This window comes from Pundamilia nyererei, unplaced genomic scaffold (genome assembly GCF_000239375.1).
Source record: "Pundamilia nyererei isolate P.nyererei 1_Seehausen unplaced genomic scaffold, PunNye1.0 scaffold00152, whole genome shotgun sequence".
NCBI classification, from domain to species: Eukaryota; Metazoa; Chordata; class Actinopteri; order Cichliformes; family Cichlidae; genus Pundamilia; species Pundamilia nyererei.
Genome location: NW_005187553.1, coordinates 689,209 through 715,147, shown reverse-complemented (window position 1 = coordinate 715,147; position 25,939 = coordinate 689,209). Strand labels below are relative to the sequence as shown.

General features: G+C 42.5%; 1 protein-coding gene and 1 long non-coding RNA gene across 4 annotated transcripts in view; one reads left to right on the top strand and one right to left on the bottom strand.

Moving 5' to 3' along the window:
* sptbn4b (spectrin, beta, non-erythrocytic 4b) overlaps positions 1 to 25,939 on the top strand; it is a 96,362-nt gene that overhangs the window by 32,224 nt on the left and 38,199 nt on the right. For 2 of the 3 annotated variants that reach the window (XM_005744992.1, XM_013913817.1), the window contains exons 5-25: positions 61 to 152; positions 299 to 379; positions 586 to 701; positions 1,445 to 1,557; positions 1,836 to 2,023; positions 3,705 to 3,822; positions 3,916 to 4,074; positions 4,165 to 4,467; positions 4,696 to 4,846; positions 5,011 to 5,147; positions 5,455 to 5,604; positions 6,056 to 6,424; positions 6,546 to 6,760; positions 6,930 to 7,067; positions 10,123 to 10,363; positions 10,640 to 10,798; positions 11,704 to 11,834; positions 11,919 to 12,144; positions 16,889 to 17,091; positions 19,045 to 19,135; positions 24,537 to 24,683. In XM_005744992.1, the coding sequence (XP_005745049.1) occupies positions 61 to 152; positions 299 to 379; positions 586 to 701; positions 1,445 to 1,557; positions 1,836 to 2,023; positions 3,705 to 3,822; positions 3,916 to 4,074; positions 4,165 to 4,467; positions 4,696 to 4,846; positions 5,011 to 5,147; positions 5,455 to 5,604; positions 6,056 to 6,424; positions 6,546 to 6,760; positions 6,930 to 7,067; positions 10,123 to 10,363; positions 10,640 to 10,798; positions 11,704 to 11,834; positions 11,919 to 12,144; positions 16,889 to 17,091; positions 19,045 to 19,135; positions 24,537 to 24,683 (3,528 nt within the window). Of the gene's footprint in view, positions 1 to 60; positions 153 to 298; positions 380 to 585; positions 702 to 1,444; positions 1,558 to 1,835; positions 2,024 to 3,704; positions 3,823 to 3,915; positions 4,075 to 4,164; positions 4,468 to 4,695; positions 4,847 to 5,010; positions 5,148 to 5,454; positions 5,605 to 6,055; positions 6,425 to 6,545; positions 6,761 to 6,929; positions 7,068 to 10,122; positions 10,364 to 10,639; positions 10,799 to 11,703; positions 11,835 to 11,918; positions 12,145 to 16,888; positions 17,092 to 19,044; positions 19,136 to 23,562; positions 23,893 to 24,536; positions 24,684 to 25,939 lie in introns of those variants that run through there. The other variant, XM_013913818.1, reaches the window with a different exon arrangement.
* Positions 12,108 to 12,614, bottom strand: LOC102202333 (uncharacterized). Its single transcript, XR_312038.1, has 3 exons — positions 12,596 to 12,614; positions 12,422 to 12,489; positions 12,108 to 12,168 (listed from the first exon to the last, which is right to left on the bottom strand). It is a non-coding gene; the product is annotated as an uncharacterized LOC102202333 (long non-coding RNA).

The following is a 25,939-nucleotide window of genomic DNA, read 5'->3' as shown; positions in this document are numbered from 1 at the left end:
TATGAGTCTCGGGGACAGACAGAAAACACTAAACTCTTGGTTCGTCTTCTTCTTGTTCAGATCCAGGTGATCAAAATAGAGACGGAGGACAACAGAGAAACCCGCTCTGCCAAGGATGCGCTGCTGCTTTGGTGCCAGATGAAGACTGCAGGGTGAGCAGTGAAATAAAAACACAGAAACTAGAAGCTCAAACTGCAGATTTCATGATCATTTAGGTGTTATACTGTATATCTAGTCAGAATGTAGTGAGAGTAATTTGGAGCTCTTTAGGATTAGAAAGCATTTCTCCATGTCGCAGGTACTCTGAGGTCAACATCCAGAACTTCACCACCTGCTGGAGGGACGGCCTTGCCTTCAACGCCCTAATACATAGACACAGGTAGGGCACACGTACACAGCATAGAACCAGCACTGTTAGTATGTGTTTTTAGTCCTTTTTTTAGATGCAAACACGTTACCAACAAAAAGACGAAAAATATTCACACACACATTTAAATAAACACGGAGAAGCGGGTGTGACTGACATGAAATTTTAAAATCACAACCATACACAAATTTTTGTTTTTTTCATGTTGTGCCCTCCAGACCTGATCTAATAGAGTTCCACAAGCTGACACGATCCAATGCAACCCACAACCTGCAGCAAGCCTTTAACATCGCTGAGCAGCACCTGGGCCTCACGAAACTCCTGGACCCTGAGGGTGAGAGTCATGCAAACCACACTCCATGCTGCAACATCCAAAACGGTGCAAAACCTGCTGCACTCAGTAAGATAGACAACATTTTTCTTTTTCACAGAAATGGGAGACGTGAGATTAACTCACGCTTCAAAGGTTCTCACAGCTTGCTTCTTTCAAACATTATAAGTTAACTGATTTTAAAACATAAAGCATGTAACAGTACCCAAAACTAGAACTAACGTTCAATTTTTACCAGAAAGGCCGATGCATATACTCATTCCATTATAATCTTTTTATGATGGATTAAAAAGACAAGGATAAAGGCTATGTAAGGGAAGTTTAAAATGTTTAACTCTTCTAAAATGTGTGGGCGCTGAAAATGTGCTCAGACTTTGTCCAAGTGTGCAATAAAAAAGCTTTTTAAACGTATGTAGCTTTTTTTTTTTCCTTCTGTGAGTTGTGTGGAAGGGTGAGGCCATGAGATGGCAGCTGAAAGCATGTTTTTTCCCACACATTGTTTTCAGTCACGTCTTACAGTGAGCTCAGAATTATGCAGGAGAGACATGCACAGATCTGATGTATTAATAAGACTTGAGCCATTACTCAGACTTACTCAGACTCTCAAATCTTATGGACGAGTGACCGTGGTGCTGATCTATACTAGAAACAATCAGCTCCTTGTATGTTAAGAGGAAGGAGTGCCGGTCTTAAAGGTGATGCTAACTCTTCTATCTTTCCGTTTCTGTCACCTCCCTCCTGTGCAGATGTGAACACCGAGAACCCAGATGAAAAGTCCATCATTACATACGTGGTTTCCTATTACCACTACTTCTCTAAGATGAAGGCTCTTATTGTGGAGGGGAAGCGCGTTGGCAAGGTAACGCACATGCTCTCCCAAATATGGCTACAAAACCTGCATACTGACAGCATCAGAGAGGAGATCAATGAGCCACTATTGCTTTAAAACATGAAGGGCAGGCAGTCTGAAACAAATAATATGATTGTAATATCACTTTACTAGCACATGCAGACCTTAGAGGGATTTAAATATTATGATTCTTAAAGGGTTTCTTGGTTATTCCTGCCTTTTTTGTTAGCCTCATACTTCAATCTTGCTCTCAGAATCTCCTCGCAACTTTCTTCTCTCTGAACCAGGTGCTAGACAACTGCATTGAGGCAGAGAAGATTGTTAACCGCTATGACGCTCTGGCATCTGAGCTCCTCGAGTGGATAGAGAAGACCATCGCGGTCATCAGCAACCAGAAGTTTGCCAACTCGCTGACCGGAGTTCAGCAGCAGCTGCAGGCTTTCACCACCTACTGCACTATAGAGAAGCCCATCAAGTAAGTTTGATGATTCTTTAAAAATACCAGATTAACATATTTTGTCATTTTTTTTAACACCACATGTGCAAACCCAATTTCAAAAAAGTTGTGACGCTGTGTAAAACGTTTGATTTGATTTGCAAATGTCTTAAACTCATAAGAAACGGTATAATTGGAAGAATTTGACGACAGCAAAGCATCTCCAAAACCTTGGGGCCAACTTCAAGCTGGAAAACAAAGTGATACTAAAAAGAAGCAGCTGGAGGAACAACACCAACTAATTATGTAAATATGTAATACAGTGGTCGCTTGCTATAACGCGGTTCACTTTTGGCAGCCTCGCTGTTTCGCTGATTTTTTGGGTGCAATTTTGCAGCGCATTGTGTTCTGCGTCCTGATTGGCTGTAGACCATTGTCAATCAATCTGGTGCCGTGTCTCCTGTACAGTACAGAATGTGTTCAGTTTGTCAAATTTACATAAATCTTTGATCGCTAGCAGTGTGACTCTGAAGTGCTTTACTGTATGTTTGTAAGGTTTCTCCCAACAAACGCAACAATGTCGACGAAACGTTTTGCGCCATCAAACAAGAGAGAAAAGTGTGAAAATGTTCATGCCTGTCTGAGAAAAGTGTATAAAGCGTGTAGTGAGGGGTTTTACGGTCTTAAAACATCTATAATAATTGGAAAAAATAAAGTTGGCTACTTTGCTACTCATCTATCACCTATTTTTGGAACATAACTCCCACGATAAACGACTGACCACTGTACCACATCACATATAGTAAAATAAGCTTCGGTTTGTGACCGCTACCAGTAACCTGGTGTGACCAGCTGTGATTCAAAACAGTTAATCTACAGCTTCTCAAGTGTGAGAATTAGTTGCTTATATCTGCTTTACTAAGTAATTTATTATTTATTAATGTAATTAATGCATTTAATTTATGCCAGTCTTGTGAAAAATACACTGTTGTGCTTATACCATATACGTTTTATGTTTCACCCTATTAGAGAAAAATAAGATTGCTGTGTATGTGTGTAGCTGTGTCAGTCAGAAACATTACTGATGGACTGTAAGCGTCTGAAGCCAGAATTATGTGAAACAGTAGCTAGAGACCGTTTATACTTTACATTAGTTATGAGAGTTATTGTGTATTTTAGATGAAGTAGTGTAATTTTATGTGACTCCTACTAAAGTGCAGCTTTCCTAAACAGTGTATGAATTTGTTGGCTCCTTTTTTGCTCACAGGATGATTTCACTTCCTTAACTGTAAAATTATACATTTGAATGTTTGAGTTTTTTTGCAGTGAAAAAGCACAGAGTACTAGACTCATGACACCTCAGAGTGTACTGTCAGCAGCAATGATACCCACAGAGCCTATACACACACACGTTCACAGTCTTGCTATGATACAATAGGCCTTGTTAGGCTCTGGGTGACTTAAGCAGCTCACAGCCAGCTGTTGACTTGTGAAACTGGCACAAAAGCAGATGTGCATACATATTAGTGGATATTTTAATAGAAGACTGTTCTCAGACTAAATGTAGACTCTCTGTGAGTAATTAATGAGCACAACCCTGGACAGCAGACAGAAACACGTCTGTCAACAAGCTTTCGTGCTGTTTGAGTGATTTTTTGCTGAGATGACTGCGATACTGTGACACTGACCCACCAACTAAAGCTTCCTGCTTCTCATCCAGGTTTCAGGAGAAGGGTAATCTCGAGGTCCTTCTCTTCACCATCCAAAGCAAACTCAGAGCCAATAACCAGAAACCCTATGTGCCTAATGATGGGAAGCTCATCTCAGACATTAACAAGGTCATACACCCATAAGCTGTGTTGTTTATATTTTATATATAACATTTAATCCTTTCTCCAACACTGTTAATCAGTTTGTCATTCATCTTCTAGGCCTGGGAGAGATTGGAGAAGGCAGAGCACGAGAGGGGTGTAGCTTTACGGAAGGAGCTGATTCGCCAGGAGAAGCTTGAGCTGTTGGCTCAGCGCTTTGACCACAAAACCACCATGAGGCAAGCCTGGCTCAATGAGAATCAGAGACTCGTATCGCAGGTAGGGGGGACAAATGTCTCAGTGTATTACTGGTACTTGTTTCATTAAATCTAAGATCACGACTTTCTTTGTTTTCCCCTTCGACTTCAGGACAATTTTGGCTATGACCTACCAGCAGTCGAGGCAGCGATGAAGAAGCACGAAGCCATCGAGGCAGACATAGCCTCATACGAGGAAAGAATTGGCGTGGTTGTGGAACTCGCCGCGGAGATGGAGGTGGAAGGATACTACGATATCCGGCGTATTTTGGCACGTAAAGAGAATATCCTGGGCCAGTGGAGTCTGCTGAAGGAGCTGGTGGCTGGGAGAAGGACCCGGCTGGAGAAGAATCTGGCCTTGCAGAAGACCTTCCAGGACATGGTGTACATGATTGACTGGATGGAGGACATGCAGGTACTAGAGAGCGTGAGAGACGTAAAATGAAAAGGACACTACACCTAAAATACGAGTACTGGGGTCAAAAGCAACTCTGTAACTAGAGTCCTACATACACTTCAGTTTTTTCATGTGTGTATATAAACACAGATATCAAAATTTATTATTGAAACCCCTGGTTTCATCGTTTCTTCTTCCATTAATTTCTCTCGCCTTTCTTCCCTCCCGTTGCTTCATTCCTTTCAGGTCCAGCTGCTCTCGAGGGACTTTGGGAAACATCTACTGGAGGTGGACGACCTGCTGCAGAAGCACGGCCTGCAGGAGGCCGATATTACTGTGCAGGCTGAGAGAGTCGAGACGCTCAACACTGCTGCACTCAAGTTCACCACAATAGAGGGTACACGCATGTACACACACATTGTGTTGCAGTGAAAGTGTTTTATTTTATTTGTCTTTAGCAATGATTGGAAAATTGGTATTTAAGGCTTGGTGTGAGTAGGTTGATATCCTGTGTCTGACTCACGGTTCTAATAAATTTAATGCTGTGTCTCATTTTTACAGGTTACCAACCATGTGACCCACAGGTGATCTGTAACCGTGTCAACCATGTCTCTTCCTGTCTGGAGGAGCTGAAACACCTGGCAACTAAAAGACGTGCTGAGCTCGAGGAGTCAAGGAAACTGTGGGCCTTCTTTCAGGTGAGATGGGTCAGCAGGCTGTGGGGAAAATGGCGGGATTAACTTGCCGGGATTATTCCTAGGAGCCAGTATCTGAGGAGCTTGGATGCTTCAGAAAGCTTTGAACATTTTTTATGCCCCATGCATGTCTATGGGAGCAACCAGGAGTCCTCACACAGACATGGCGACAGTACGCAAACTCCACACAGAAAGACCCCACCCTGGATTCAGGCCAGGCACCACCAATCGCCCCACCCAATCATTAAACCTGTTCATTTTTCCATTACAAATATTGTCCTGCTTTAAAACTTGTCTTTTGTCCTATTAGGAGCTGGAAGAGTCGGAGGCCTGGATCAGAGAGAAAAGCTCCATCCTGGGAGCTCAGGGCTACGGGAAGGACCTGAGCAGTGTGCTGAGGTTACTGCAACAGCACAAGACTCTGGCTGGGGAACTGCTGGCTCACCGCTCACTGCTGCAGGTGCGTGTTTTCAATTCTGCACCTGGTAAATGTACTGCTGTAAGAGTTTTTCTCCAAACTTCACAGACTTCAGTAAATTTATGCATTTACATTTATACATTTCTTTTAGTTTATCTAAAAAAAGACCCATCCAACTTCTCCTAACAGAACATTTGGAGTTCACGTTTTGAGGATGTATCTGCTGGCCCACATTAAAAGCTATATCAGCCAATAGCTTTTATATACTATTGGTTGATATTAATTTCATGTTCTCCTTGTTTTACTTTGAAGCACCAGGTGGTCTTTTTAATGAAAACAAGAAAGAGAACAATATGAATATGTTAGATCTAGGGTCTCCAGGTCTCTTGGTCTTTAGGGTTTATTTGTTTTTCAGCCACATGCAAATCAAGCGTTTTCTCAAGCCAGAAGTGGCCATTTTTCAAATGAGTCAAATATCTTTCCTCCTATCCAGAACACCATGAAGCGAGGGAAGCAGATTCTGAGTGAGAAGAGCTTTGGCACAGCGGGGATCCAGGAGCGCATCATGGAGGTTAAAGGCGAGTGGAAGAGGCTGGAGGACCAGGCTGCGCAGCATCTCAGCCATCTGCAGGAGGCGCTCAACTTCTTCCAGTTCTCCACAGAGACGGACGACGTCGTGGCCTGGCTGCAGGACGCTTACCGCCTGGTGTCCAGTGAAGACTTTGGACACGATGAGTACTCCACTCAATCGCTGCTAAAGAAACACAGAGGGGTCAGTGAAGCCATTGACAAACATCGTTTGCATGTAGTGGCACTGCGCAAACACATGGTGGCGCTACCCCTGCGGTACCGTGAACAGGAGGTGGGTACGGGCGCAACAATCAAACAAAAAAAGGATGTTTCACTTCCCATGTCTTTATTATTTAATAAACTTTTTGTCCGACCATCTCGTCCTGTCTCCTCGTCCATCCTCCTCTCTGCAGGAGGTGCAGGTTCGTATGGGAGAGGTGGAGCAGCTGTACACAGAGGTTGCTGAAATCGCAGTGCTCAGACAGCAGTGGCTTCACGACGCCCTCGCTGTGTACCGCATGTTCAGCGAGGTCAATGCCTGCGAGCTGTGGATTGACGAGAAGGAGCAGTGGCTGGAAAGGATGGAGATCCCAGAAAAACTGGAGGATGTGGAGGTCGTGGCACACAGGTGAGGAGGAGGGGAAGGAGGACAGAATGGCTAAAGGCAGTTGGTTTTACCATCTCAGGCCTACCAAAGCTTAGCTGGGTGGTCAGTGTCTGTCTTGTTGTCTAAACTGTTACCAAGAATTGGCTGAGTCCAACTTTTGCAGTTCAAAACTACAACCCTCATGTTGCAGATTTGAGAGCCTGGACCAGGAGATGAACAGCCTGATGGGAAGGATCCTGGATGTTAATCAGATAGTTCAGCAGCTCCTGGATGGAGGTCATCCATCTTCTACAGAGGTCAGAGGTTGTCAGGACCACCTCAACTCTAGGTACTGAAACAAAAGCAACAATCGAAGTGATAACAGTAATTACAAATTATGTTTTCAGTACTATAACCTTTACTACAGCTACCATGAGTAATACTGGCTGGATCCATCTGTTAGTAACTGAATACTCAAATCCTAAACTGGGAACACAACCACTGCTGATCATCATGCTAATACTGCTAATGTGAGTCAAGGCCTGTTTGCAGTTTTTCATACATAAGAAAGTACTTTGTTCAAAGTGCTGGAAAGTTCTATTTAAAAATGCACGGTCAGTATCACATCACAGCTTCATTAACAACTTAGTGGCAGCACATCAGCATATCTGCTCATAACACCAGAGCAGTGAACAAATGCCATGCGAATTCACATTATAGACGCTCAGCTGCATCATTTACCACGGTAACAAATAGATGTGCCTACCAACTCACAGATGAACCTTATATTAGTAATATAGTTAATATAGTTCCTGTGTCGGCTGTTGGTTGGTTGGATTGGAGTGCTGTGACTTCTCTGTGTACAATTTCATTGCTAAGGCATTGAGAGTACAACGTTTAAAAATAAGATAAAATGTGATTGAGTGGAATAAGGTCAAAGTTACATTATTTAAATCAGCCTCAGTTACCAAAGTACAGCGCTGTAGTACATAACATACATGGTAGTACTGTAGCACTGCCATATGTGACAAACAATATTTATTAGTAAAGGTTCAAACTTCAGAAAATGAGCTCTAACAGCGTAAACATGTTTGTGGAGAGCAGCTTGCGAACTGATTGCTCTCTGTTGAAAAATGAATTGATTTTACTGATTTTACCAGAGGCAGGAGGAGGGGCGTAGTAGGTGGGTGGAGAGGAAGGTGGAGGGAAGTCAGCTGACACACAGGGAGAGAAGAGAAACACCAAGAGTGTGAATTGTTGTGGGGTTTGTTAACAGCTTTTTTTAAATTGCCGTCTTTGGGAGTTGAACCTGCCTTCTCATCGTAATTATGCGACATGCAGCTCTTACATCGTAGCAACTTGGAGCCATCCTCCCTCCGATCTCTGTCCACGTAGATCCTGAGATAGGATTGCGTTTTTGTTTTTTTTGCTTAAATGTCTCAGCCCGCTTCATTGACCAGTTATGTCTGGCAGCAGAGTCCATGACAGCCGGGTGTTCGTGAGTCCGGTGACCTTGGCACGTGGAGAGTCGGTCTTGGGGTGACCATCTGTGTTGGCTTCCTCATTTAAGACGGGGCTGGCCAAGAGTCCCAAATTCAAAAACAAACATACAAGCAGTCATATTTATTCACCGCCTTCTCTTGTATTGGTTAATAGAATTGTGTTCCAGTAGTAAAAGCCTAAATGCATAATATATTAACTTAATTTGATGATATTAAACTCAGTGCGACTCTACCCAGCTTAAGTGGCACAAAGAACATCAGTCTATAACAGTAGGAGGGAAAATTCAAGGTGTATTTCTCTCTCTAAAGCACACGGTTGTCTAATCTCCTGACGTTTATCGTGCTTACAGCTCACTCAGTTTTACTCTCCGTCTTTCAAAATGATTGCTGATGTAATATCTACAGTTTGGTATATATCTATAAATTGTTAAAAAGCTAAACAAGAGTCAGCAAGAGTACTGATATTTAACATAACATACATTTAACACTTGCTAATAACATTTTATAAATACTACCACTACTACTACAAATGATTATATGGTATTTAAAAAACACGTCACAATACCTGTTTTAATTTAGTTTTAGTAGAGGTAGTAAGGTTTAAACACCTGAGGTCAACTATCCAACACAACAGCCAATGCAGGTGACGAACAGCGTGCAGGCAGGGTGGAGTGGGTGGAGTGGGTGGAGACGTGTGTCAGGGGTGATTTGTGACAGAAGGATAGAGGGAAAGGGGAAGGTTTACAGACCTGCTACGGTGTAAGGTTTGGGGATGGTAGCACTGACTAAAAGACAGGAGGCTAAACTAGACGTGGCAGAATTAAACATATCAGGATTTTCACTGAGATTGACCAGGATGGACGGGATTAGAAATGAGTACATCAGAGGGAGAGAGGATGTTGGAGGTGGAGTTGCCAGACAGGAGGAATAGGAGGATCTCAGAGGAGATTCGTGGATGCAGTGAAGGAGGACATGAAGGGATTTGGTTTGAGAGGAGATTGCTAGGGATAGCATAGCAGATGATCCACTGGGATGAACAATAAAAGGAGCAGCTGAAAGAAGGAGGAAAAAATAAGACCATGGCAGGATCAAAGCAGTATTAGTGACCTAATTTTCAGTCAGGTTATTATAACTACAACATAATAATTACATAACTACTCCAATTCTATAACATATTTATTCAATGAAAATTTTCACTGAACATTTTTAAAACAGGTTTCCAGCCCTGAGGTCAGTGTCACTGAGATGTTTTCCTGCTGAGCGCTCTGTCTGACATTACCTCAGTACGGTCACAAGGATTTGTGTTTATATGTGCGTGAGTGTGTGCGCGCGTGTATCTTGGCTGAATGGGTGTGTACTGAGATCTGTTGGTCTGGAGTAGATTCAGGTGAACATATTGGATGACGATGTGTGAGGCTGAGCGGAAGCCGCAGCAGAGTGGAGCACAAACAAGTGTCTCACGTGAATCAGAGCAGGTCATATCAGGTCAAAATAACAACGAGTTCTTTCAAAGTCAGGAGTAACACAAAGGAAATGTTAAAAATAGACTTACAAAGAAAACAGCGTCACATCATCAACACGAAGATGACTGAATCTGAATCGCTTCACCTCGATGTTATTGGTGGTTGATATGTCTGCTGCTTATTTGGATTATATTGACTTATTAGGTAAAAATGTAATCCAGATTTAAGGATGTCATCTTATCAAACCGTGTTACTAAGTGTGTAACAGTTCTAAAACTGTTACACACTTAGTAAATATCCACAACTAAAACAAATCTTTTACAAAAAGCAAGTGGTAGGCGTGAATCACACGTTTTTTTTCCCCCACACAACAACAACACTCGCCTCTCTTGAAGTGCACTTGCAGTCTTATTGTGCGCCGTCTGTCACACCTCTCCAGGTGGAACAGCATCGTGGAGCTGGTCGAGCAGAAGAAAGATCAACTGGACTCGATGTTACGTCTGCAGAACTACCTGCTGGAGTGTGCCGAGATCAAGTCCCAGATCCAGGACAAGAGAAAAGCCATTGACGCCACCCAGTATGTGGGCAGTGATTTGGGAGGGGTCCTCGCCCTGCAGAGACGCCTCTCTACTATGGAGGGAGCCCTGTCTGTTCTGGAGCCCAAACTACTGCACTTACAGGTAGGACATTTACACAAAAAACATTTATATGACGTTTTTCAGCTGTAGAATTGAAATCTATCCCTAAAAGTAATATTTTACACTTAACTGGAGAGTCTAAATGGACAAGTAGAGATGATTTTTTGTATTTCAGGGATTTAATTTTCTCATGTTTTTAGTGGCTAAGTGAGTTTAAGAAACCAATCAATAGGTATAAAAGTATATATGATTTTAAGTACTCTGAGGTATCAGTAGGCTAGCAGCACCATATAATAGCGTTTCTCTTTGGTGATGCAGGAAGAGGCAGAGCATCTGGCCACTGCTCACCCGGTTCGGGCAATGGAGGTTCTTGTGCAGTTTGATGGCATCAGTGTGGAGTGGGAGGAGCTCAAACGGACCCTGCAGGGATGTGAGGACTCGCTGATGGTGGCTAGCAGACTGCAGAGCTTCATACAGGTACAAATAAGGAAGAAGTGTTTGACTCTGAACACCACTTGCTACTGAAATTCATCAGCGAGCAAAAAGTGAGGTTTATTCCTCACTATGACCTTGACCTTTATTCAAATTTGCTATAAATGTAAACAAAAAATCTTAAAGAACAAAACTAGACACCAGGAGCAATTCCAAGGAACAGGAACAGCAGCAAGGAGCAAGCAGGAGGGTAGACTGTCAAAGACCAAGGCAGTGGTAAGACTTCATGTACATATATTTCTTATTCTTTCAGCTGCCCCTTTAGGGTTCGTCACAGCAAATGATCTGCCTCCATCTCATCCTCCCTTTTTCTCCTGGCACCTCCATCTTCAACATCCTACAGAGATATAAAGTCTAGAGCCTGTCTTTCAGTTGCTGACTCTTTAATCAAATCTGAAATTATGTTTATGAACGATTAAACCTCAAACATGTTTATAAACTCTTAGATAAATAATTTCTACATAAAAACTGAGGGCGTTGTTGCAGGGCTCAATAAAGAAACCAACTTGAAAAGTTTCAAAGAGAATAGAAGTTAAATAGGGCCAAAGGACCTCAAGCTAAATTATCAGCCAACCTGTCATTATTAAGGAATAACTGACTCCATTTTTCGGTACTGTGAAGACTGAGAAAGTGGCAGGGGAGAAGTGGGTGCTATAAAAATAATTAATTTGTTTCAGCTACCTAATGGCAGTGGATTAACAAAAGAGCAGCTGGTAATCTGAAAGCACGCGGTCCTTAATTCCACATCGCAAGAGTGAAAAAGTACAAACAGTATGCGGATGTCGTGTAGAGGTCATAGAGAAAGTTTTTCTGTCTACACAAACTTCCAGAGTATGAACTAATGTATAATTAATGAATTGTGATTCATGCTCCTTACCCTGTCTTGTCAGGACCTGGACTCATTCCTCACCTGGTTGGTCCAGACGCAGACCGCCGCTGCCTCAGAGCAGCTGCCCAACAATCTGGAGGAGGCAGAGAAGCTCATCAACGAGCACGCTGCTCTCAAGGAAGAGATTGGACGGTAGGTGAATGTTTTCTACAATATATTATGTGATGTTATTTCAGGCTGTGTAGAGAATAACTGGGCAGCTCTCTGTTCACGCAGGTACGAAGAGGACTACGAGCGCCTGCAAGCCATGAATGAGCTCCTGGAGTCCGAGGAGGCTCCTCTCCCACAGGCCGCCCTGCAGCAGTGGCTCCAGAAACTCGATGTCGGCTGGAACAAGCTGCTGGAGATGTGGGAAAGCAGGAGAGAAGTTCTGGTCCAGGCTCACATTTTCCATCTATTCCTGCGTGACGTCAAACAGGCCGAATCCTTCCTCAACAACCAGGTGTGTGTGGCAGCGTCACTTCATCTGTCAGTGGTGCAAAATGAAATTTTAGTGGGATTGTCCTGAAATTTGGGTCCCTATTTATGGCACTGACACCCTGTGTGAACATCTCCACTATTTACCTTATGTACAGTAGACTAATGTTCTTGATGAAGTTTCTTTAAGTACTCCAATCACAGAAAGCCTAGACGATGCTTCTACACTGCAGCTTTTAGGTGAGCCTTTCAAGACTGCTGCTACAGAGGGGGCGAATCATATTCGCTGTGCTTTTATTTACCTTGACATCATATCTTTCCTTCAGAAGGTGGCAGGCAGAATGCAGGACCCAAACACAGGACTCTGAGACTGAATGATAAAGTAAAAGTGGCAGTTTTATTGCTGGATAAAACTTTAACATGAGATACAAGAAAGCTAAACTAGAAAACCAGGAGCCAGAGAACCTGAACATTACCATAAACACAGAGGAAAACCACAGCACCGTGAGGGTATAACACAGCAAAGAGCAGGGCTTAAATAAACCGAGGGATAACGAGGGAAAGAGACACAGAAGGAGAGCACAGCTGGGAGTGATCAGAGCTAACGAGACAAGGAAGCAAAACCAGACACACTGCACACAGGACAGGGACTATCAAAATAAAACAGGAAACACACGACAGGCACAGAGGCACGGACTTGACACTGAATAGAGGGAACAGGGAGCACAGAGACAGGAGAAACAAACTGCGACATGAGACATGATTGACTGTGGCGCAAGAAAATAAATATGAAGATGGAACTAAACATGAGGCCACAGGAACAAAACCTAAGAACTGGAAGTCACAGAACAAAGAAGAACTAGAGAGCTAGAAATACAAAACAGAAACCAAAACACTAGCAGTCATAAACCATGATGACACCAAAAATCAAAGTACAAAACTCAAAACACCGGGTCACCGATCCAGGACCGTGACAAGACCAGAGTGAGCTCTATAGAGCACACAAAATCAGTAAAGAAAAAGAATATGCAGCCCAGCTAATGCCGTCATTTGTTTATCCTTATTTTGAGCAGCAGAAATAAATCCTACTTACTCTGCGTTTATAACAGTGAACCAAAGTAAGGAGCAGAAATAGAAAAAGAAAGAGTTGGCTGAAATGGACATATGTTACTATACACTAAACTTGGAACTGAGGTCAGTATCTGATGAGAAAATAGTCTACCACTACTACTTCATCCTTAAGTCAGCCTAAATGATAATGAATAAACTCTGTTATTATACTTTTTATTGCATCAAAACAACTTGAAGTCTCTGTAAACAGATTTAATAATGCCTGGTGACTGCAGCAGAGCATCAGCTAGCCTGGGCGTTGGCCTAAAGCTCGGCCAGCAAAAGAAAGAGGAGAGGGAGGGTGTGTGTGTGTGCGTGTGTGTGCACGTGTGCGTCAGCAGGTGTCTTCTTGCAGTGTGTCTGTGTTATGGGGTGTTGGAGCAGCAGCTTCTAGTAATTCTATATGTATTTTCTAGCTTCTTGATGAAGTGTAGGAGGAAGAGCTGTTGGCAGTGTTCTGATGCTCATGTCTGTTTTTGTGTTACCACCATATGATGTTACGGTGGTATTTATAGGACTGCGCCAATTATACACTTTCTACTTTGCTAGATTTTCTTCAAATACAAACTACCCGTTTGTTTGCAAAAATCAGTCTTTTATTTTTCAGCGCATTAGCAAAATAAAAGTGACAACTGATTTTCAGCTTCATATTTTTATACTCAAATTCTGCTAGAGTAGCTTTGCGTGGTTTATTGTCCTTGATGAAGCCTCTCAGTTCAACCTCTGTGTGAAACAAGCTCCGCCCCCTTTAAAACCACCTTCTTTTTTTCCCTTTTAAGTCAGCCTGATTCTAATTGACTGCCCTTCTTCAAACAGAAGATATGACCACCTCCCACCCTGATCAGTGTTTCTAAAGTGATGAGAAAAGAAGATTTAGAAATTGTCAGATGGTCAAATAATGGCCGGGCTTTTGTTTTTATAATGTATTAAAGCGCTGTATTAAAACATCATACTCATATTGCTTTATAAATATTTTTTCAAAGCCTCAACTGCTCTACGGGTGAAGTTTTTCCACGTGGTGAAGACCAACAGTCAGTTCTGGCTATGCAGTCAGCATTTGTGTCTGTATTACATGTAAAAAGGTTTAGTTTTCCGATCTGAAATGTCACAGGCAAAACTGACACTGACCGTGTGTGTCTGCTCGCGGATGTGTGTGCGTCCGTGTGTGTGTTGGCCGGGACGTCTCTTTCAGTTTGCTAACAAATCTTTACCAGGGACCAGCTCTTCTTATTAGCCTGAAGGGGTTGATTTAGAGAGAGCAGCATTTTTTCCAATAAGTGTGAAAGATGTTCCAGGCCATTGATCTCTGTCTTCATCTCCCTGTTTAATTCCTCAGTTTGATTTATTTTCTCTGAATGTGAAGACAACTGTAGATACAGACGAAATGCAATTGTTGTCTTTCAGTCAGCTCTTAAACTGTTGACAAAACAAACTAATTACTTTTAGGAATAGTCCTTCCTGCTTATGGTACAGCCCATTTCAGAGGATGTTCATTTTTAAATTGTGGAGTTTAAATATGGGCTCGTTTAGTCGTTAAAATAAGAATTTCATTATCAGTGAATGAGCCTATTTTTCTTCTATTCTGTTTGACTCAATGGCAAAGAAACAAACCCATTTTCCTGCAGAGTCAATTTTAAAGGCTTCAGTTTCTGACTATTATACCAAAACCTAAAGATGTTCAAATAACGGAAAACAAACAAAATATTTAAATGAAGAACACGAGGCAGAGAAAGGTCAATTAGCCAATGCAAATAAACAAAACAGACATGATTATATATATAAAGTATATACAAAAAAAATACATATGAGAAGATGCAGGTGGAAACAAACAGGTGAAACTAATGAGCCCTAAACCAAAGTAAACCAAGTAACTTCTAGGTTGACCCTGAGTTTTCTGTGTTACAAAAGATGGTCACTTGTTACTAGGATAAATTGAAATGGTGTCTTATGCTGTGACCTAACATGCTGTGGATCAGAATATGCCTTTGCTACCTGGGTCCAAATAGGTTACACATTATTATTATTATTATTATAGTCATGTTGTTCACACCCCCCAAAAAAAGGAAATTGGTTGTTACATTTACAAAAGTCTAACTTGTAATTTGAACAAAATAATTTCCTGTTTCTATGGTGAACGTAATTAAATCATGTGGGATCTGTATGAAATTCAACAACTTGATTTGTTCTTGTCGAGATCACATGATACAATCTAGTAAGAGTGGTTAGTTGCCTCGACTCATGAAATCCACAAGATCACAGGAGATTTCAGACCACAGGAAAATCCCTGGATAAAAGGCAGACAAGACACACTCAGCATCAAGCCTTGTAATCATAGCTTTCCTACTTTTGTTAAGTCTAGATTGACAGCTTTGTGGTGCAGTGGTTAGCATTATTGCCTCACAGCAAGAAGGTCCTGGGTTTTTAATTTGCAGTGGGTACTCTCTTATCTCTATGTATTAAATGGCCTGTATTTGTATAGCGCTTTACTAGTCTTTACTAGTCCCTAAGGACCCCAAAGCGCTTTACACATCCAGTCATCCACCCATTCACACACATTCACACACTGGTGATGGCAGCTACATTGTAGCCACAGCCACCCTGGGGCGCACTGACAGAGGCGAGGCTGCCGGACACTGGCGCCCCCGGGCCCTCTGACCACCACGAGTAGGCAGTGTCTTGCCCAAGGACACAACAATCAAGATTACAAGGCGAACGCCCAACTCTTGAGCCACGATCGCCCCATATTAGCCCTATGATAGACTGGCGACCTGTCCAGGGTGTACCCCTATCACATCTATGATAGGCCCGCCCAACCTTGATAAGGTGATAGGCTGGATGAAGTGGAAGTTGCTGTAAATCTATTAAAATGTTATGTTAACCACTTTAGACTTTGTTGAACATTATGTAATATGAAGATAACGTGTAGTATTTAAGTGACCGAGTATTCAATAACTTGAATAGTGTTGGATTAAAGTGAGAAAATTGTGAAGGATTAAAATATTCCAAGAGCTCAACTTACTTCATCTAAACATGTTTCAATCACGTTTTATCAACACAAATTGCACAGAGTTTATTAAATATGACTAACTTGTGTTGATTGAACTCAGTTGTTTGTGTCGCTGCCAAAGCGAAACATCTGTGTGCAACCACTGTCCACCTCTGTGTTAAGTAAATCCAACATGTTCTTTTTTTCATTGCAGTCTCACTGATTAAAGTACTTCAAGCGCACACACATTCATGTGGCTCTTGCTGAACTACTGCGTGTTTCCTTTTGCACACACCTCAACTTCTGTGTTGCTCTCAGCCTATTTTTGTGTTATTGCTTCATAATTCTACAAAGAGATGAAGTCTTAGTTTTATCTTCCTTTATAAAATCAGTTGACCAATCAGAGCTGTGATTGGTCATATATATGTTACCATACCACTAACGCAGATATCCTCAAAAATAGCCTTCTGATAAACATGGATACTGTATGATCAGCTGACTATCTAAAAGGATGTACACTTGAATACTGGATTCAAATAACGGCAATCCAGTATTTGAAAATAACAATATTAACTCGTATCAATCACATTTATTCTTCTCTTTCACTTTAACTTTTAGTTCTTGAACCAGAAAAAAAAGAAATCATGTGACTTCTCCTGTCTTTATCTTCTAGGAGTCTGCGCTCGCTCACGTGGAGCTGCCCACCACAGTGGAAACAGTGGAAGCGGCTATAAAGAAACACAAGGACTTCACCACCACCATGGAGCTGAACCTGCACAGGATCAAAGCTGTGATCGAGGCAGGAGAAAGTCTGATCAGCCAGAACAACATCTACTCTGAACGCATTAAGGAGCGCATCGACACTCTTGCCAACAGGTACCACGTGCTGTACATGCAAAACAATATAGAGAAAAGAAATGTAAGTGCTAATAGTCTGAAGTATGAAGTGTGATTAAAAAAAAAATGACAGAAAGGTGTCTATTAAAAAAATCAAAGCCCTGATCTGATTTAAATTTGACCAAATTTCCCTTTGAGTAAAAACCTTCAACTCATTCAGTGTGATGCAGCTGGTAGGAAGCTGCTGATTTACTGGTCAATCTACATTCCTACCATCATCATGAGTTATAGGTAGAGACTGAAAGAGTTGATGGATACAAGCAGTGGAGATGAGCCTTAGAGGTACAGTAGCTGGTGCCTCTCCACATCAGAAGGATCCAGTTGAGGTGGTTAGGGCATGTCCAGCTTGTAGGAGGCCCTGGGGCAGACCCAGATGGCATGGGAACGCCTCAGTATCCCTCCAAAAAAGCTGGAGGAGGGAGCCGTGGAGAAGAACCTTAAGAACTACTGACCTTAAGAAAGCTTTCTGTGCGTGGTGTGCCAGCACATGATGACACGATCGTTTTGACACGCTCAGCGGAACTGTGCATGGTCAGTCTGACCCTGGGGAACAAATTCTGGTTGCAACATCTCATTAATGTGAAAAAAATATGAGTACAATCCTGATCTTGCAACTCACCCGAAGCGTGACACGAGTTTGGTACGGGACTTCCAGGAGCAGTGACCTAAAAATAGCAGCCGGGTTGAAAAATGGTACAGAAAGGTACAGGACGATGATCGTGAGCAAGAGAAGAGCCGAACTGAAATCAGGAAGGTGTTCAGACTTTTATGGGACTGTTCCCGTACATTTTTGATGACAGTTTGTAACTAGAAGCTCTGAAACAGAGGACGGTGATGATCAGTGATTCAGTTTCATTAATGAGGTTTAATGTTAATCAAAAAGGCATAAAAACATTTAAATTCTCTCATTGGCAGCTAACACTGTCTATGAACACATTTAGAATGAATGAAAGTTGGAGGATTTTTGTGTGTAGCTTTACTCTATTGAACTATACCGGTTATATATTTACATAGTGTATATAACAGTAATCTCAAATTATAAACAGGAAAGCACTTCAAGCAGTTGGTAACTTGAAAAAGTTACCTGCTATTTTCAGGGTTTTTATCTTTTTTGTTTGTTTGTTTGTTTTTAATTGTTTTTCTCATTAACTCTGTTTCCCTGGGTCTTTCCCATTTGTTATGAATAAATCTTATTTTTTTTGGTACTGGTTTTATTTTGTTGTACTTATCCGTGACACCTTAAAGGCCGGTCCGTGAAAATCTTGTCGGACATAAACCGGTCCGTAGCGCAAAAACTGCTGCGCTAACAAAATACAAAGAATAATTGCAGCTAAAGGATTTAAATCAAAGCAAGAGCAAGACAAAAGACAGAAAGCAGAGTGTGGTGTGTTTGGTCCAGGACTGACACCCGTCCGTGAAATCTCTGTGAAAGCTGAGATTGTGCAGCGTGTTGTGTGAGGGGGGTGGGGCTGGTTATTTGTGGCTATAGATTTCTAAGTGTATCCTCACAATAGAAATGAGAAGAAGCATATGTTGTTGTTTTTGTGCTGGAGACAGACAAATGAACAAAGCACAGTGGAATTTATGGACTTTATTTAGCTCACGTAATAATTAATTTTACTGCATTAGCTTTTGTTAGAAATAAAGTGACTATATTTTACTTTATCTACAGTTAACAGCAGTAAACATGGATCTCTTTTAGCAACATTACCATGTCTCTCTGATACTGATCACGCTTGTGAAATATTCTATAATCTACAGCAACCGTAGCGATTGTTGGGCACATACTCAGTTAACCACTCTTATAATGCGTAACACTAAGCCTAAATCTGATGTAAATACCTAATGCTTCTAATGTACACACACATCTAAACAACTGAAATGAAATCGGAGTTATTTTGACTGAAGTCTCCTTTTCCTTTGCTTTTTCAGGGGAAACAAGAACAGAGGGCTGGCCCAGCAGTGGCTGGAAAAACTGAATGACCAGTGGGAACTTCAGAGGTTTCTCCAGGACTGTCATGAGGTAAAAGGCTAAAAATTCAGTTCAATTTAATTCAGCTTTATTTATATAGCGCCAAATCACAACAGTCTCCTCAAGGCGCTTAATACTGTATGATAAGGCCCTACGTTAATAGAGAGGAAAACCCGAAAAATCTGTGTTTGTTTATCAGTTTCTTCCCTGTTCTTTAGATTCAAAAGTAAACATCTCTTCAAGTTACTGCAGAGATTTTGCTGGCTCAGAATGGGCCTTTGGGGGCTGACTATGCACATGGCCGTCATACAGTAAAGACGAGGGGTTTGTGCTGCTTATGAAAGAAAACAAAGCGTTCTCCTGCTATTTCACACCATTTCATAGCCAAAAATGTATTTTATGCTCTAGCTAATGAAGCCTCGGTTAGCAAAACTGGTTAAAAAGAATTATTGAAATATTTTTGTTTTTGGGGGAGGTGTTATGTTCCTCAAAATGTCCTTTATGTGCAGCTTTATGCTATGCAAACACATGCTAACAGTGAGCGGAGATACAGTACAAATGGAGTCTGAGCATGCCCGCTTTAATCATGCTGCTATTGTTGGAAAGTATCATTGATATGGTCCACACCTCCTGTGTGTGTGTGTGTGTGTGTGTGTGTGTGTGTGTGTGTGTGTGTGTGTGTGTGTGTGTGTGTGTGTGTGTTTACGCTGCACACGGCTCCCCTCTGCTCGCCCCTGCAGTTTTTGCTCTCTCACCCAGCAGAGTCACCTCCTTCTTTCTGGGCCAAAACCATGTGTAGTTTCAGCAACTTTCTCTCTTTGTGCCTCCTGCATAATTCAGCAGCTCAGTCCCTCATCACTAATTCAAGGGAGGAAGAGTGTATCTCACTGTATACATGAGTGTGCGTGTGTGCGTGTGTCAACGACTTGTTTATGTGTGTACATGAAGCGTTGAATGCATATCTCTAGAAACACAGCATGCAAAAGGAGGCTGAGTGTGTGTCGGTGTGTCCGTAAGTGTGTGTGTGTGTGTACAGTGGATGAGTGACACTGCGTCAGTCTGTAGGAACCTGAGCTCTCTGCTAGCAGGGTGTGTTCTTCTGTTCGGGCCAGGCTGCGTCCTCGTGCTTCCTGTTACTCACTGCTGCTCTCTATCCACTGGCTGACACATTTACAACAAAATCAGATAGTTTTATCCAAAATTGCATCACATATACAGTTTATACTGAACGCTTCGGTCTGGTCGGTGGGGTAGATGAAGGACACCCCTGTATTCAGCACTTTGATCATACTTGCACCGCACGATCTTTAGCGAGTGTTCCTGGATTTTGTTCTTTGTGCTTTTACCTATTTCACCATCTACACTTCCTTTCTTCTCACCTAACATTGAGGTGGGAGACTAAAGTACCTCTCTTTTGCTCCGACTTGTAAAGAAAACCACTAACTGATTTAGGAGTGGTTGGTAAACACTTTATAGGATCACCCATAATACCAGGTGCTTACTAGCAACTGTCAGCCCCAAAGCCATGTACCACTTTATTTGTGGACAGAGCAGTTCAACATGAAATGACCGTATAAAAATATATTTCTTTAAAGGATTGTTATACTTTTTTTTTTAATTTGTGCAGAAGTTTGTGCATTTATTAAAAGATCCTGTAGAGTCTAGGAGGTTGTGGCTGATGAATATTTTGGAAATACCCTGGACAATCCATATGAAGGGGAGATGGAAAGGACAGATGGTGTTACAGGGTGGTGATGGTGGGCCCCTCAGTGAACTTGCACATGTGACACTGTATCAGGAAATGGTGGCTGCATGTTGTCAACGTCAGCCCAAAAAAAGCTGAAAAGAACGAAGCTGATTTTTCTCCTCTTGCATCTTTACAGTTTCCCATCAGCCTGTCTCTTCCGCTTTTTTCACAGTCCAACAATGTCTTCAGGACAAAAGGGGACCAAAGAAGTACACTGAGTTACAGATCATGCAGTGGCTTTTCACCTGGATTCCCTTCCTGAACTGTTCTCAGTAAAGAGCAGGTGTATGCCCAGAGGCTGACAGGCTAAATATAGTGGGTATCTATAAAGATAGATGTAGCACATGTTAAGTTACTCTGTAAATGCCCTCAAGCCTGCCAGTGCTTTTGCTTTGTCACATAGGCTTTTAGATTGGGTGACTTTTTGCATGCTGAGGAGGAAAAGTACTGAGTTTGATATTCCTGATATCTTGAGCCTTTTGTGGTGTCTTTCATAGAATATCTGCAGTGAACTAGCATTAGCCCTGAACTCATTGGTCTTTTCATTTAATGGTAAATGGCCTGTATTTGTATAGCGCTTTTCTAGTCCCTAAGGACCCCAAAGCGCTTCACACTACATTCAGTCATCCACCCATTCACACACACATTCACACACTGGCGATGGCAAGCTACATTGTAGCCACAGCTGCCCTGGGGTGCACTGACAGAGGCGAGGCTGCCGGACAATGGCCCTCTGACCACCACCAGTGACACTGTTGTCTTCTGCCATCAACAAAATGGGCAATGCAATGAATTTGGAATTGCATGTAGGAATCGGCACATTAGAATGTGCGACAGTGTATTTGGAGCGCAAAAGAAAGACATCAACAGCTGTAGCCAAGCCCAGAAAAGGAATCACACCTCTGAGTGTCAGAAGCCCTGTTTATGCTGATGCTGTGACAGGGCAGAGTCAGATCTGCATTGGTGTCTAATGAGAAACACTATATTTTTACAAGTTGAAGAAATACATAGGATTACTTGCAGAAGCTGGATTAACTTTAGAAGGAAGAAGATCACGGCAGACAGAATCTTTGAGCGGCATTGGCCAGTCAGGAGAGAGCTTCTAGCATTAATCCCTCCTATAAACACTTCTATGGTCACATGGTTCCAACACCTTATTGACATCACTATCAGTTCTTTGTTGATGAAAATTCGTGGAGCTGGTTCTAAATTTGTTCTCAGCATTGACACTGGCATCACATTAGAGAGACCCACTGCGAGATTGGGAAAGTTTTAAAGGGCCTCAGGTGTTGCTCATCCTGCTGATAACCTTTCATTTAGCATCTGTGGGCGAAAAAAGAAACAGCGATACCTCGAGCCTTTGGTTCTTCACAGACACTACCACACATTAGCATAGCTACACCTGTGTTTTGTGAAAAAGTGTGACGTATAGAAATGTAATTTTAGTCTTTATCCAAACATTCTCCTTAAGTCCATTGCTTTAAAACCTAAACACACACACACAGTTTTCCAAGGTGGCTTTCCTGATGTACTTTTTTTTTTTTATGTCTATTAGTGGAAAATTAGGGGACAGTGATGAAGTAGTGATGAAGCCTGATAGCATGATGATGACTCTGAGTCCTCCTTTGACCCTCTTCTTTCTTCCATTACGCCCCACCCCGTCCCTCTCTTTGCTTTTTACGTCAGCTGTTCATTCATCCTTCCCCCAATGCACCTAAAAGCTCTCCTCCTCCTTGCTCATTCATTTCATTTACACTCTCTAGAGGCATCAGCCTGTGACCCTCCATGACCGCTATAGTTGCAGTATGTGTGTGTGTGTGTGTGTGTGTGTGTGTGTGTGTCTGTGTGTGTGTTTGCACCCATGACCTTTGCAAGTAAGTGGCACACACACATCTGTCTGCAAATTCATGTATGTGTGCAAATATGTGAGGCCTGTTACCTGTCTGTTCTGTGTGATGATAGGTGAAGGATGATGTGACAGATTGAGGGAAAGTGGACTGAAATCTGACCGTGGCCTGTTTAAGGAAAGGGGAGCAGTAGAGCCGTCAAACATATAAATATATCAATCAGTCGTTCCCTACCTCTCTGCCCATTATCAGCCCCCTTCTTTTTAGTGTCCCTTTGCTGTTTCTCTCTCGCTGTTCTCTGTGCTTTACCACTGCAGCAGTGTCAGGCAAGCTGGAGACAGAGAGTGCAGCTGCCTGGGACTGCTGCAGAGAGGAAGAGAGGGATGATAGAAGAAGGTGATGTACATGGAGAGGGAGGAGAAGATGAAACAAAAGCAGCTGTAGAAGAGTCGTGAGCTCAGCTGTTAATGCACACTGATGGGCTTCAATCAGTTAAAGCTTTGAGCCCCTCTCATTCATCCATCTTCGTGCACCAAGTCCACACCCGCCCCTCCGCCTTCCCCAGCTCGGCATCATTAGCCGTGACCGGTGAGCCCGGAGGCTTTGCTCCCCCTGCCCCCCTAAAAATTCTAATCCCAGGCTTTAGCTCCTCCCTCTCCTCTCCTTATACACTTCATCTCTCCTCCAACCAGCCGATTGGCTCACTCGCTCACTCAGCTGCCCGCTCGCTGAAGGTGTGAGGAAAGGGGAGGGGCGCCCGCGTACTGGCTCGGCTGCCTGCCATTTTATTGTTTTGGGAAGGAGGGGTTCTTTTTCTTCTTCTCTCAGTCATCCTCACTCTTTCCCTCGTCACTGTTCTGCCCCCGCCCCTCCTCTCTCTCCTGTTTGAGTGCAAGAGAGAGACAGAGCGAGAGGGAAGAGAGGGTAGCGCAGCCTCAGTTTGAAGTCTCCAGTCTGTCTCTTCTCTCCAGGATTGTTGTTATTTACCCTCCTGCCTGGCGTTTTCCCTTCACCTTTGCATCACTGCCCAGGGTATTTGGCTCTGCAGAAGGCACCCCTCAACTCTTTCCGTCCTCTCTTTTCTTTTTTTCTTTCTGGCTCTGCGGTGAAGAGCATCTTTGCATGCGTGTGACAGCAGACGAGCGAGGATGCGGATACCAGCGGCTGCCTGCAGCTGCCACAACCCCGTGGGCTGCTGATCTTAAACACTGCCGGTAAACGGGGTTATTCTATTTGCATATCTGGTTTAGGTGCGGGGCTGGCGGTGCAGGTGGAAATATTACACGCAGGAATGAGAATGTTGATGAGGCAGAGACGAGGGAGCCGATGCTGACCTGAATATTTTGGTGATGCTCTCAGCGCAGGCGTGAGGCTCTTTTTTTTTTTTTTTTCACCGTTTGTCTCTCGCAGATGGTCCCCGTGTGGAAAATGTACACATTTTGCTCTTTGATGGAGAGCGGGGGTGTGCGTGTGTAGGGGGGTGATTTCTGCGTGGGTGTGTTGAAGCTGAGGATACTGTCTGTGAGGGGTTGTGCACATGTAGATCCCTGCCGCCATGCTTGTTGGTACACGTGTGTCTGCTTACATGTGCTTGCTGTGCATCATTAAATTTTAATGTGTGTGTGTTTGACCTTGTTTAGTTACAGTGCACCTTATTTATAATTCAGTTTTTCTGCATAACAAATTAATGGAATCATATATGCATGAATTAGAATAATATATGTACCTACTGATGAATGCTTTGGTCTGGTCACGTCTTTTAAAGTGAGGAATTCCTCTGTGCAGCATCAGCTCCTCAGTTATTTACTGTAACTGTCCAGTACTGACACCTCCTTCTGTATCTGTGTCTCTCACCCAGCTGGGGGATTGGGTGTATGAGAAGATGCTAATGGCGAGGGACAGCAGTCGAGACGAGACCCAGAAGCTTCATAAGAAATGGCTGAAGCACCAGGCTTTTATGGCCGAGTTGGCCCAGAATAAGGAATGGCTGGACAAAATTGAAAAGGTAAGTGCAGCTGGCCGTCCCAGTGATGTAGCCTCGCAGGCACATTTCCTTTTACAGTGTCGCTCTGTTTTTGTTTTGTTTTGTTGGCCATTTAAATTTTTTTTTTTTATAGTGCAACTCTGAAATTTACTGCAAATATTATGGCATAGAGTCTGACTTTGACCAATGTCAAGATAGACACAGAGTAAATGACAAAAGATATCGTTTTGGAGTATTTCATGTGGACTTTGACCTACTGATGTAGTGATGTAACAACACCTGTGATTTTCTTGGGTTCCTCTAATATCTTAGCAACATCTCCTGGGGCACTTTTGCTCTTTCTCTTGTGACTCTCTCACAATTTGTGTGACTTTAATATGAATAATGGCAATACATGTATCCATAATTGTCGTAATACTATCCAAATGTCATGTATGAAAGCCATCTACCCATACATGCAAAACCTTACTCAGGAAGCGTTTGAGCAGCTAATCTCTGTGCAGGTGGACAGAACGGTCAAATCTCTAGTCAGCATGACTTACCTACACAATAATGGATACAGGAAGTTGCAAATTGTGAGAAAGTTGAAAAGATTGGAGCGTTTTTCGTTCATCGATGCGTGCCGTCATCAGAGCAGAACAAATGCTCTCAGTGCAACACCGGAAAAGCAGATGTTTACACAGAGTTGTGTTTCTAAAATTTCTTTAGGCATCAATGGTTTTCTGTTGTTTATACTACAGAATATGGCATCTTTTGTGTGTATTTTTATTTGGAAAATTATTCAGGAATTAACTGTCACGAAGTGTTCCTGAAATTCCCTCTCCATCTTAATTTTGAAATGCAAACGATGGGTTCCAAATTCAGGCTTGTTGTACGTAGGTCGGATTAAGTTAAACACAGGAACAGATACAACATGCACGTTTGATAAAAATGGCATTTTTAGTAGAATTATATACCAACGTAACAAAAGAATGGTTCCGATTATGAGCAAATAATAGAAATGTGGTTGACATAATGAACTAATTCCCAGGAAATTGCTCTTGTTTTGTTTGCTGTCACGTAGCTTGTTGCTCTGGAAAGTGAAAACTAGGCCTCTTTGCAATTTTACCAATGAGCCTCCGGTTTAAAAAGCTTTTAGGAACAAAAGATGAAGACTGCTGTACATATGGGAACAAAAGAAAAGATGTGTTTTACTGTTCACTGAATCATTTTGGCTTTGTGTGTGTGTGTGTGTGTGTGTGTGTGTGTGTGTGTGTGTGTGTGTGTGTGTGTGTGTG